The 12,423-nt window shown below is 48.4% G+C and overlaps 1 protein-coding gene across 1 annotated transcript in view; it reads right to left on the reverse strand.

The window, feature by feature from the left end:
- The window catches only part of LOC145338648 (phospholipase D2-like), a 60,874-nt gene extending 48,943 nt beyond the window's left edge, over positions 1 to 11,931 (reverse strand). The window contains exons 1-5 of the mRNA XM_080183035.1: positions 11,786 to 11,931; positions 9,882 to 10,018; positions 7,053 to 7,198; positions 3,751 to 3,859; positions 1,693 to 1,758 (exon numbers count right to left, since the gene is read on the reverse strand). Of these exons, the coding sequence (XP_080039161.1) occupies positions 1,693 to 1,758; positions 3,751 to 3,859; positions 7,053 to 7,198; positions 9,882 to 10,018; positions 11,786 to 11,900 (573 nt within the window). The 5' untranslated portion in view covers positions 11,901 to 11,931. The remainder of the gene's footprint in view (positions 1 to 1,692; positions 1,759 to 3,750; positions 3,860 to 7,052; positions 7,199 to 9,881; positions 10,019 to 11,785) is intronic.
- Positions 11,932 to 12,423: the final 492 nt, after the last annotated feature.

Genomic DNA, 12,423 nt, shown 5'->3' on the forward strand with positions numbered 1-12,423 from the left:
TGGAAGTAGAAGATAGGATAGGGGCATTTAAAGGGCTTTTAGATAAGCTTCATAGTATCATAGAAACCCTACAGTGCAGAAAGAGGCCCTTTGGCCCATCGAGTCTGCACTGAACACAATCCCACCCAGGCCCTATCCCCATATCCCTACATATTATACCCACTAATCCCTCTAACCTACACATCCCTGGACACTAAGGGGCAATTTTAAGCACAAGAAAATGCAAGAAATATAGAGGGATAGGGAGCAAGGACAGGCAGAAAGGATTAGTTTAACTTGGAGTCATGTTCGGCACACATGATGAGCCTGTTCCTGTGCTGTACAATTCTATACATTCTTTCTGGTTGTATCACAGCTCGGTCTGGGCTCCTGCTCTGCCCAAGACCGCAAGGAACTACAAAGGGTCGTGAATGTAGCCCCAATCCATCACACAAACCAGCCTCCCATCCATTGACTCTGTCTACACTTCCCGCTGCCTCGGGAAAAAGCAGCCAGAATAATTAAGGACCCCATGCATCCTGGACATTCTCTCTTCTTCCACTGGGAAAAGGATACAAAAGTCTGAGGATGCATACTAACCAACTCAAGAACAGCTTCTTCCCTGCTGCCATCAGAGTTTTGAATGGACCTACCTCGCATTAAGTTGATCTTTCTCTACACCCTAGCTATGACTGTAACACTACATTCTGCACCCTCTCCTTTCCTTCTCTATGAACGGTATGCTTTGTCTGTATAGCGCGTAAGAAACAATACTTTTCACCGTGTCCCAATACATGTGACAATAATAAATCAAATCAAATCCTTCTCCCGTGTACCCTATGAATGGTATGCTTTGTCTGTATAGTGCGCAAGAAGCAATACTTTTCACTGTATCCCAATATGTGATAGTAGTAAACCAAATCAAATCCTTCTCCCTGTACTCTATGAACGGTATGCTTTGTGTAGCGCGCAAGAAACAATATTTTTCACTGTATCCCATTACACGTGACAATAATAAATCAAATCAAATCCTTCTCCCCTATGTACTCAATATATAAAACATAATATTCATAGAGTACATAGGGGAGAAGGATTTGATTTATTATTGTCACATCTATTGGGATACAGTGAAAAGTATTTTCTTGTGCGCTATACAGACAAAGCATACTGTTCATTGAGAAGGAAAGAGGAGAGAGTGCAGAATGTAGTGTTACAGTCATAGCTAGGGTGTAGAGGAAGACGAACTTAATATATAAAACATACTATTCATAAAGTTCATCTTTCTCTACACCCTAGCTATGACTGTAACACTACATTCTGCACTCTCTCCCCTTTCCTTCTCAATGAACGGTATGCTTTGTCTGTATAGTGCACAAGAAACAAGACTTTTCACTGTACCCCAATACATGTGACAATAATAAATCAAATCCTTCTCCCCTATGTACTCTATGAACGGTATGCTTTGTCTGTATAGCGCGCAAGAAACAATACTTTTCACTGTATCCCAATACATGTGACAATAATAAATCAAATCCTTCTCCCCTGTGTACTCTATGAATGGTATGCTTTGTCTGTATAGTGCACAAGAAACAATACTTTTCACTGTATCCCAATACATGTGACAATAATAAATCAAATGAGTATGTTCAAAGTCACCCACAAAGGGATTGTAGGACAGAGATCAGGAGGAGAAGTTTAGAAGTTTGTAGTTACCATTCCGTGGTAGTTACGGTAGACGGATTTCTCGAGCAACTTGTTTAAGTATTCCTCAAGGCGTTTCTGGAGATTTAGGTAGAAAGAGCGGAAGATTGTTATTCAGCATCTCACTGGCTCCTGTCACAACGTGTGCTCCCTTTCTCATCTCCTTTATTTTTACACGCCATCTTCCCCCTTCCCCAACTCTGAAAAACAAATCAATGCCGCCCCCCCCCGCCCCACTACCTGACAGAACCTACGTGACAGTCGCTGAAGAGAGACGCACGCGCCAGAGTCTTTCCCACCTCGCGCTCATCAGGACAAACGCAAGAATCTCAAAATTTCAAACACTCTCACAACAATTTCTACCGCAAGAAAGTAGGGTGCCGATTGGTCGCCAGGGCTGACTCAGACCGGCCGAGCTGTTGCCAGGGAGAAAGCAAATGGGGAAATTGAGACTCTGCAAGCTTACGGATGTGGGCATGGTGGCACAGTGGCTGGCACTGCTGCCTCACAGCGCCAAGGACCTGGGTTCAATTCCTGGCTTCAGCGACTTCCTGTCTGGAGTTTACACTTTCACCTCGTGTCTGTGAGGGTTTCCTCCCACAGTCCAAAGCTGTGCGGGTTAGGTGGATTGGCCGTGCTAAATTGCCCCTTAGTGCCCAAAGATGGGGTTAGGTGGATTGGCCATGCTAAATTCCCCTTAGCGTCCAAATACGCACAGATTAGGTGGATTGGCCATGCTAAATGTATGGGGCTATGGGGATATGTTGTGGGCCTGGGTAAAAATCTCTTTCAGAGAGTCAATGAGGCTTGATGGGCCGAATGTCCTCATTCTGTACTGTAGGGATTCTATAACTCGAAAGAAATGTGCTAGTCTTGAGCATATTCTGCTTGTTTGTGGACAATGTCTCCTTGGGTATGAAGATCTCACTTCCAGCCAATAGCTGCAACCAACTGAAGATAAAGCGGTCAAGTTGGTAACGTGGCCGATGTATACCTGCCAAAAATGACGCACACCCCAAACTTTGGACGCAAGGTGCATTTGAAATTCCACACTCTTGCGTTTGTTCTGATGAGTCTCAGAGGAAAAACTTCAGCAGCACGTCTCCCTTTTCGATAATATTCGAGATCTGTATTACTGAGCGACTAAACGAAAACGCTTCTCCCTTGGCGCTATTTACAACCCCAGATCGTCCCATCAGGTCTTTCCAAGCCTGATGCCATTGGTGGCCAGTCAGTGCACAGCAGGATCCCGCAGAAACATGAATCCCAAGGTCTGAGGTGGGAAGACGAGGAAAATTCTGCTCCTGCCGTCGAATGGGGATAGATTTTGGATCCAGGGCACTTGCCGGAACATCCCCCTCCTGATAGCGGAAGCGTTTACCGTCCAAAGCAAGGGTCGACAGCTCCAGTGTCCAGAGATACGCAGGTTAGATGGATTGGCCATGCTAAATTGCCCCTTAGCATCCAAAGATGTGTAGGTTAGGTGGATTGGCCATGCTAAATTGCCCCTTAGTGTCCAAAGATGTGTAGGTTAGGTGGATTGGCCATGCTAAATTGCCCCTTAGTATCCAAAGATGTGCAGGTTAGGTGGATTGGCCATGCTAAATTGCCCCTTAGTGTCCAAAGATGTGTAGGTTAGGTGGATTGGCCATGCTAAATTGCCCCTTAGTATCCAAAGATGTGTAGGTTAGGTGGATTGGCCATGCTAAATTGCCCCTTAGTATCCAAAGATGTGTAGGTTAGGTGGATTGGCCATGCTAAATTGCCCCTTAGTATCCAAAGATGTGTAGGTTAGGTGGATTGGCCATGCTAAATTGCCCCTTAGTGTCCAAAGATGTGCAGGTTAGGTGGATTGGCCCACCCCAGGTCCTGGCTGGGAGTGTTGACCTGGTTTCAGGCCTCGCAGCCTCAGGAATGGAGTCCCCCCTCCCCGTCTCCCCCCCACCTCCTCCATAATCTTCTGACTCAGTCGTGCCAAGCGCGATTCACCCACCCAACGTCCCGATCCTGCCTCCCGACATGTTCCCAGGCGACCCCCCCCTGGCAGCGAGGCCTGGGGCCTAGTCTTACCTGCTTGCTCGATGCTTGTCTCATGGAGGCCCACTCCGGCTGGTGGGGGAGGGCGGGCATCGTCATGGTAACGCCAGGCTCCCGTCTGAGCCCCTGCGTTGCCGCCAGCCTGCAGGACAGTGGGAGAGGAGGCAGTGGGTGAACCATTGGCCAGATAGTAGAAACTAGAAGCAGGAGGTGTTGGGCCCTTCAAGCTTGCTCCGCCATTTAGTTTGATCCTCCCCCCTTCCCCTCGATCCCTTTAGCCCCAAGAGCAACACCTAATTTCTTCTTGAAAATCACACAATGTTTTGGCCTCCACTGCTTTCTGTGGGAGTGAACTCCACACATTCACCACCCTCTGGGTGAAGAAATTTCTCCCCAACTAAAAGGTTTACTCCTTATCCTCAAACTATGACCCCCCCCCGCCCGACTATTGGGGTGACACAGCGGTTAGCACTGCGGCCTCTCAGCACCGGGGACCCAGGTTCGATTCCCGGCTTGTGCAGAGTCTGTACATTCTCCCAGTGTCTGCATGGGTTTCCTCCGGGTGCTCTGGTTTCCTCCCACAGTCCGAAAGACGTGCTGGTTAGGGTGCATTGGCCGTGCTAAGTTCTCCCTGTTACCTGAACAGGCGCCGGAGTGTGGCGACTAGGGGATTTTCACAGTAACTTCATTGCAGTGTTAATGTAAGCCTAGTTGTCATAGAATCATAGACCCTACAGTGCAGAAAGAGGCCCTTTGGCCCATCGAGTCTGCACTGAACACAATCCCACCCAGGCCCTACCCCCATATCCCTACATATTATACCCACTAATCCCTCTAACCTACACATCCCGGGACACTAAGGGGCAATTTCTTAGCACGGCCAATCACCCTAACCCCACACATCTTTGGACTGTGGGAAGAAACCAGAGCACCCGGAGGAAACCCACACAGACACGAGGAGAATGTGCAAACTCCACACAGACAACGACCCAAGCCGGGAATCGAACCCAGGACCCTGGAGCCGTGAAGCAGCAGTGCTAACTCACTGTGTCATTATTGTGACACTAATAATAAATAAAATAAACATTCTTTCTGAGCCTACCCTGCGTAATCCTATTAGGATTTTATAAGTTTCGATGAGATCCCCTCTCTCTTCTAAACGCCAGTGAATGTAATCCAAACCCACTTAGTCTCTCCTCATATGACAGACCTGCCATCCCAGGAATTAAAGAACAGAGAACATTACTGCAAAGGAACAGGCCCTTCGGCCCTCCGAGCCTGCTCCTATCATGTTGGCCTATCTAAACCAACTGCTTATATCTCTATTCATTTGCCCATCAAAGTAAGTCTTAAATGTCGCTAATGTATCTGCCTCAAACACCTCACTTGGCAGTGCTGTCAAGACCCCCACCACCCTTCCTTTCCTGGCTATGCTAAATTGCCCCTCAGTGTCAGGTGGTGTGTCGGTATGGGCTTGACGGGCCAAATGGCCTCTTTGTGCACTATAGATTTTATAAACGAATTCTCTCTTAAACTGATCGTTCTCTACACCCTAGCTATGATTGCAACGCTACATTCTGCACCCTCTCTTTTCCTTCTCCCCTACGTACTCTATGAACGGTATGCTTTGTCTGTATAGCACGCAAGGAACAATACTTTTCACTGTATCCCAATACACGCGACAATAATAAATCAAATCCTTCTCCCCTATGTACTCTATGAATGGTATGCTTTGTCTGTATCCTTAAACATATCTGTTCTACTCAATTCAAGCCTTCCATTGATGATTAAATCTGTTCTAAGCACTGTTTCTGACAATAGAGATTTCTCCCAAATTCCTGGTTGGATCTATCGCAATGAGCACAAGTGAGAGGGGCACAGAATCTAACAGTGCTGGACACAGCTATTCAGCCCAACTTGCCCCTGCTCATCCTTTGAAAGATTCATCCAATTAGCCCGACTCCCCCTCCCACCCCTCTTCGAACCACAGAATCCCTCCAGTGCAGAAGGAGGCCATTTGGCCCATCGAGCCTGTACCAACTCTCCGAAAGAGCATCCAAAACAGACCCACCCCGCTGGCCTATCAATGTGACACCGCACGTTTAGCATGGCCAATCCACCTAACCTACACATCTTTGGACACTAAGGGGCAATTTAGCATGACCAATCCACCTATCCTATACATCTTTGACACTAAGGGACAATTTAGCATGGCCAATCCACCTGACCTACACATCTTTGGACACTAAGGGGCAATTTAGCATGGCCAATCCACCTAACCTACACATCTTTGGACACTAAGGGGCAATTTAGCATGACCAATCCACCTATCCTATACATCTTTGACACTAAGGGACAATTTAGCATGGCCAATCCACCTAACCTACACATCTTTGGACACTAAGGGGCAATTTAGCATGGCCAATCCACCTAACCTACACATCTTTGACACTAAGGGACAATTTAGCATGGCCAATCCACCTAACCTACACATCTTTGGACACTAAGGGGCAATTTAGCATGGCCAATCCACCTAACCTACACATCTTTGGACACTAAGGGGCAATTTAGCATGACCAATCCACCTATCCTATACATCTTTGACACTAAGGGACAATTTAGCATGGCCAATCCACCTGACCTATACATCTTTGACACTAAGGGGCAATTTAGCATGGCCAATCCACCTAAACTGCACATCTTTGGACACTAAGGGGCAATTTAGCATGGCCAATACACCTAACCTGCACATCTTTGTACACTAAGGGGCAACTTAGCCTGGTCAATCCAGCTATCCTATACATCTTTGGAGTGTCTTCAAAAATGTATTTATTAGTGTCACAAGTCGGCTTACATTAACAGCACAATGAAGTTACTGCGAAAATCCCCCAGTGGCCACACTCCTGCGCCTGTTCGGGTAACACCGAGGGAGAATTTTGCACTTCACCAGCAAAAGTCTTTCGTACTGCGGGAGGAAACCCACGCAGACATGGGGAGAACGTGCAGGCTCCACACGGACACTGACCCGAGGTGGGGAATTGAACCTGGGTCCCTGGCGCTGTGAGGCAGCAGTGCTAACCCACTGTGCCGTCCTAACCTGCTCCCACCACGCTTTCAGGCAGTGCCCTCCAGCTCACAGCAAACAACGTGTGTTCCTGATGCACCTTAAAGGGATTAGACATCGCCCCCAGGGCTGACACACTCCGAGGTGGACACACGCGATACTCCGGCTGTGATCTGCCTTCAGAAAACTGGATTCGTGCCACCCACCAGACACAGCAAGATCCCACAAAAGCAGCCTAGGCTTTCATAAAAAGGAAGGGAGGCGGTCTCACCTGGCTAAGGGGCGAATGACCCGAATTTTGAACTTGTGCTTCAGAAGATCTCGATGGAGCTCCTCGAAGTGTTTGAATTTCTTCTTCAGCATCCAGGAGAAGTCTCCGTGTGTTATCCTTATCATGTACACGGTGTTGGGACGGACCTTGGGTGTGACAGCGGTGGGGGGGAGGGAGCAGGAGGGGGGAGTGTGGCGAGAGAGAGAGAAACAGAGAGGGGAAAAAAAAAAATCTACCAAGAACCATTTCCAAGGTGTCCAGGTCACCAACAACCTGTCCTCGTCCCCCCCCTCCATGCCAACACTATAGTTAAGAAAGCCCCACCAACGCCTCTACTTTATCAGGAGACTGAGGAAATTTGGCATGTCCGCTACGACTCTCACCAACTTTTACAGGTGCCCCGTAGAAAGCATTCTTTCTGGGTTGTATCACAGCTTGGTATGGGCTCCTGCTCTGCCCAAGACCGCAAGGAACTACAATAGGCTGTGAATGTAGCCCAATCCATCACACAAACCAGCCTCCCATCCATTGACTCCGTCCACACTTCCCGCTGCCTCTGGGAAATCAAGAACCCCAAGCACTTTCTTCCATTAGGGAAAAAGGTATGCATGGCTGATCTGCCTAACCTTCACATTTTTGGACACTAAGGGGCTATTTAGCATGGCCAATCCACCTAACCCGCACATCTTTGGACACGAAGGGACAATTTAGCATGGCCAATCCACCTAACCCGCACATCTTTGGACACGAAGGGACAATTTAGCACGGCCAATCCACCTAACCAACCCATCTTTGGACACAGAGGTAATTTAGCATGGCCAATCCACCTAACCTCCATATATCTTTGGACACTAAGAGGCAATTTAGCTAGGCCGTTCCACCTAACCTGCACATCTTTGGACACGAAGGGGCAATTTAGCATGGCCAATCCACCTAACCTGCACATCTTTGGACATGAAGGGGCAATTTAGCACAGCCAATCTGCCTAACCTACACATCTTTGGACACTAAGGGACAATTTAGCATGGCCAATCCACTTAACCTGCACATCTTTTGGACTGTGGGAGGAAACTGGAGGAAACCCACGCTGACACCGGGGAGAATGTGCAAACTCCACACAGACAGTGACTGGAGGCCGGGATTGAACCCAGATCCCTGGTGCTGTGAGGCAGCAGTGATTACCACTGTTCCACGAATGAATAACAAAAAAAAATCCAAGTTAGTCTGACTTTTCCCCCCAGTGTTGCGGTTAAAAAAAAACTTCAATGATGCTCTTTGCGCTGCTGTGGACACCTTTCCTCTGTCGCCCAATGATGCAGTGAGATGGCGGGGAGGTGGTAAATTTACAAAACCGTCCAGTTTGCATCCTGGGCCTATGGCTTGTTTTTAAGTTCCCAGGTCAGGAAATCATAGAGGTTTACAGCATGGAAACAGACCCTTCGCTCAACTTCTCCATGCTGCCTTTTTATTTGGAAACCCCTAAGCTAATTCCAATTGCCCACATTTGGCCCATATCCCTCTATACCCATCTTACCCACGTAACTATCTAAATGCTTCTCAAAAGACAAAATTGTACCCGCCTCTACTACTACCTCTAGCAGCTCGTTCCAGACACTCACCACCCTCTGTGTGAAAAAAATTGCCCCTCTTGGACCCTTTTGTATCTCTCCCCTCTCACCTTAAACCTCTGCCCTCTAGTTTTAGACTCCCCTACCTTTGGGGAAAAGATATTGACTATCTAGCTGATCTGTGCCCCTCATTATTTTATAGACCTCTATAAGATCACCCCTCAGCCTCCAACGCTCCAGAGAAAAAAGTCCCAGTCTATCCAGCCTCTCCTTATAACTCAATCCATCAAGTCCCGGTAGCATCCTAGTAAATCTTTTCTGCACCCTTTCTAGTTTAAGAATATTCTTTCTTTACTCAGAGGGTAGTCAGGGCATGGAATGCCCCTGCCTGCAGCAGTTGTGGACTCGCCAACTTTAAGGGCGATCAAATGGTCAGTGGATGGGCATATGGATAACATTGGAATAGTTTAGGTTAGAGGGTCATTAGATTGGTTCCACTGGTCGGCGCAACATCGAGGGCCTTTACTGCGCTGTAATGTTCTATGTTCTATAACAGGGTGAGCAGAACTGTACAGGATATTCCAAGTGTGGCCTTACCAATGTCTAAACTAGGCTTGTACTCGTTAGAGTTTAGAAGAATGAGGGGAGATCTCATTGAGACGTATAAGATGATGAATGGGATGGATAGGATAGAGGTGGAGAGACTCTTCCCGCTCAGAAAGGACAGTAGGACTAGGGGGCACAGCCTCAAGATAAAGGGGGTGCAGTTTAGATTGGAGCTGAGGAGGAACTTCTTCACTCAAAGGGTGGTGAATCTCTGGAATTCTCTGCCCGTTGAAGTGGTGGAGGCTGCCTCGCTAAATATATTTAAGACGTGGGTTGATGGGTTTTTGATAAGCGAGGGGATTAAGGGTTATGGGGAGAGGGCAGGAATGTGGAACTGAGCCACGACAGATCAGCCATGATCTTATTGAATGGCGGGGCAGGCTCGAAGGGCTAGATGGCCTACTCCTGCTCCTATTTCTTATGTTGTACAACTTCAACAAGACGTCCCAACTCCTGTATTCAATGTTCTGACCAATGAAACCCAGCATGCTTTCTTCACCACTCTGTCCACCTGTGACTCCGCTTTCCAGGAGAGCTATGAATCTGTACCCCGAGATCTCTTTGTCCTGTAACTCTCCCTACCACTGCTCTCGGTGGCGTTGTGGAAGGGATTAGGGTGGGTGAGAGGAGGAGGAGGAATGGTGGGCGCTCTTACCTTGAACCCACGCAGGTGGCGTTCTGTGCCTTCAATGTGGACAGTCACCGGCACGCCCCTCTGAAACACCTGGCGGTTTCGCTCCTTGAAGGGTTTAATGTGGTAGACCAGGAGATAGGGGCTGGGGAGCAGCTCCTCTGGAAGGACGGGAGGGAGAAACAAACAAAAAAAAAGTTAACATCTCGCATTCACATAGCGCCGCTTAGCAGCAAAACAGAAGTTCCCACCCACTGATGGACAGACAACAGCTGGCCATATGAGGTGGTATCGGGTATAGAAGCTTGGAGAAAAAAAATGCTTGGTAAAAGCGCTCTAAGAACATAAGAAATAGGAGCAGGAGTCGGCCATCTAGCCCCTCGAGCCTGCCCCGCCATTCAATAAGATCATGGCTGATCTGAAGTGGATCAGTTCCATTTTCTCCCCATAACCCTCAATTCCCTTATCTATCAGAAACCGATCTACCCGTGACTTCAATATATTTAGCGAGGTAGCCTCCACCACTTCAACGGGCAAAGAATTCCAGAGATTCACCACCCTTTGAGTGAAGAAGTTCCTCCTCAACTCCGATCTAAACTGCCCCCCCTTTATCTTGAGGCTGTGCCCTCTAGTCCTACTGTCCTTTCTAAGCGGGAAGAATCTCTCTACCTCTACCCTATCCATCCCCTTCATTATCTTATACGTCTCTATAAGATCCCCCCTCATCCTTCTAAACTCCAATTTTACGAGGGAGAGAGCACATGTCCAGAGGGCCGCGCGACAGAAGTGCAAGAATTCTAGAGTTTAGGCCTCGAGGTGCTAACAGAGGGTTTGCCAACCCATAAGGATTTTCCGTTCGGGAAAGCTGGCCAGTTTATAAGGCTGAGGCGGTCAGGGTGTATCCAACAGGAGGTCACCCCTTCCTGGATGTATCACAGCTTAGGACGGCTCCTGCTCTGACCAACATCGCAGGAAACTACAAAGAACTGTGAACGCAACCCAGTCCATCGCTCAAACCAGCCTCCCATCCATTGACTATTATTGTCCCGTTATAATGTGGCAATAATAAACCAAATCCCCTCTAAACAGGACCAGTTGACCCAATCTCTCCCCATACAACAATCCTGCCATTTCAGGAACCAGCTTGGTGACCCTTGGTTGCACCCCCTCTGTGGCAAAGTTCAAGTTTATTTGTTAGTATCACTAGGAGGCTTACATTCACACTGCAATGAAGTTACTGTGAAAATCCCCTAGTTGCCACACACAGGCGCCTGTTCCAGTAACTGAGGCAGAATTTAGCCTGGTCAATGCACCTAAACAGCGCGTCTTACAGACTGTAGGAGGAAACTGGAGCACCCAGGTGACATGGTGGCACAGTGGCTAGCACTGCTGCCTCACGGCACCAGGGACTCGGGTTCGATTCCTGGCATTGGTCACTGTCTGTGCAGAGTGGGCATGTTCTTACCCATAACTGCGTGGATTTCCTCCAGGTGCTCCTGTTTCCTCCCACACCCCAAAGAGGCGCGGGTTAGGTGGATTGGCCATGCTAAATTGCCCCTTGGCATCCAAAGATGTGTGGGTTAGGTGGATTGGCCATGCTAAATTGACCCGAGCATCAGGAAATTAGCAAGGTAAAAGTGCGGGTTAAGGGGATAGGGCCTGGGTGGGATTGCGCTCGGTACAGATGGGCGGAATGGCCTACTTCTGTACTGTACGGAGGAAACCCACATAGACATGGGGAGAATGTGCAAACTCTGTGCAGACAATGACCCAAACTGGGAATGGAACCCAGGTCCCTGGCGCTGTGAGGCAGCAGTGCTAACCACTGTGCCAGCCATGTACCACATGGATTCTGTTGGTGTGTTACATGCCCCAGGATGTTAAGTGCACATTGCCAGCAGCTGCCTACTGGTGTTTGCACAGCTCACCTTCATGATCCTCCCACTCAATGTGGTCTATCTCATCCTCGTACTCCTGGAGCTCTTCCAGATCGAACGACGGCGTGGGCTCCAAGCTCAACACAGGGGTGTCTTCCTGAGCCATTCTCCGCACCTTAGCGTATGCAGCTCATTAAGGGACCTAACAGAGGCAGGGAGAGAGAGAGGGAATGCTTATCATCCAAATGAGATAGAGAGTCTGGTGAACTGGTACAGCAACAATAATCTCTCCCTCAGTGTCAACAAAACGAAGGAAATTGGCATCGACTTCAGGAAGCTAAAGATAATCTTGCCCTGTCTACACCAATAGAGTCAATGGTCGAGAGCTTCAAGTTTTTGATGCCCAGATCACCAACCTGTCCTGGTCCCCCCCCATGCCGACACCATAGTTAAGAAAGTTCACCAACGCCTCTACTTTCTCAGAAGAGTCAGGAAATTTGGCACGTTAGCTGTGGCTCTCACCAAATTTTACAGGTGCACCATTCTTTCTGGGTTGTATCACAGCTTGGTCTGGGCTCCTGCTCTGCCCAAGACCACAAGAAACTACAAGAGGTCGTGAATGTAGCCCAATCCATCACACAAACCAGCCTCCCATCCATTGACTCTGTCTACACTTCCCACTGCCTCGG

This window comes from Carcharhinus amblyrhynchos, unplaced genomic scaffold (genome assembly GCF_965287045.1).
Source record: "Carcharhinus amblyrhynchos unplaced genomic scaffold, sCarAmb.v2.hapA chromosome_128, whole genome shotgun sequence".
NCBI classification, from domain to species: domain Eukaryota; kingdom Metazoa; phylum Chordata; class Chondrichthyes; order Carcharhiniformes; family Carcharhinidae; genus Carcharhinus; species Carcharhinus amblyrhynchos.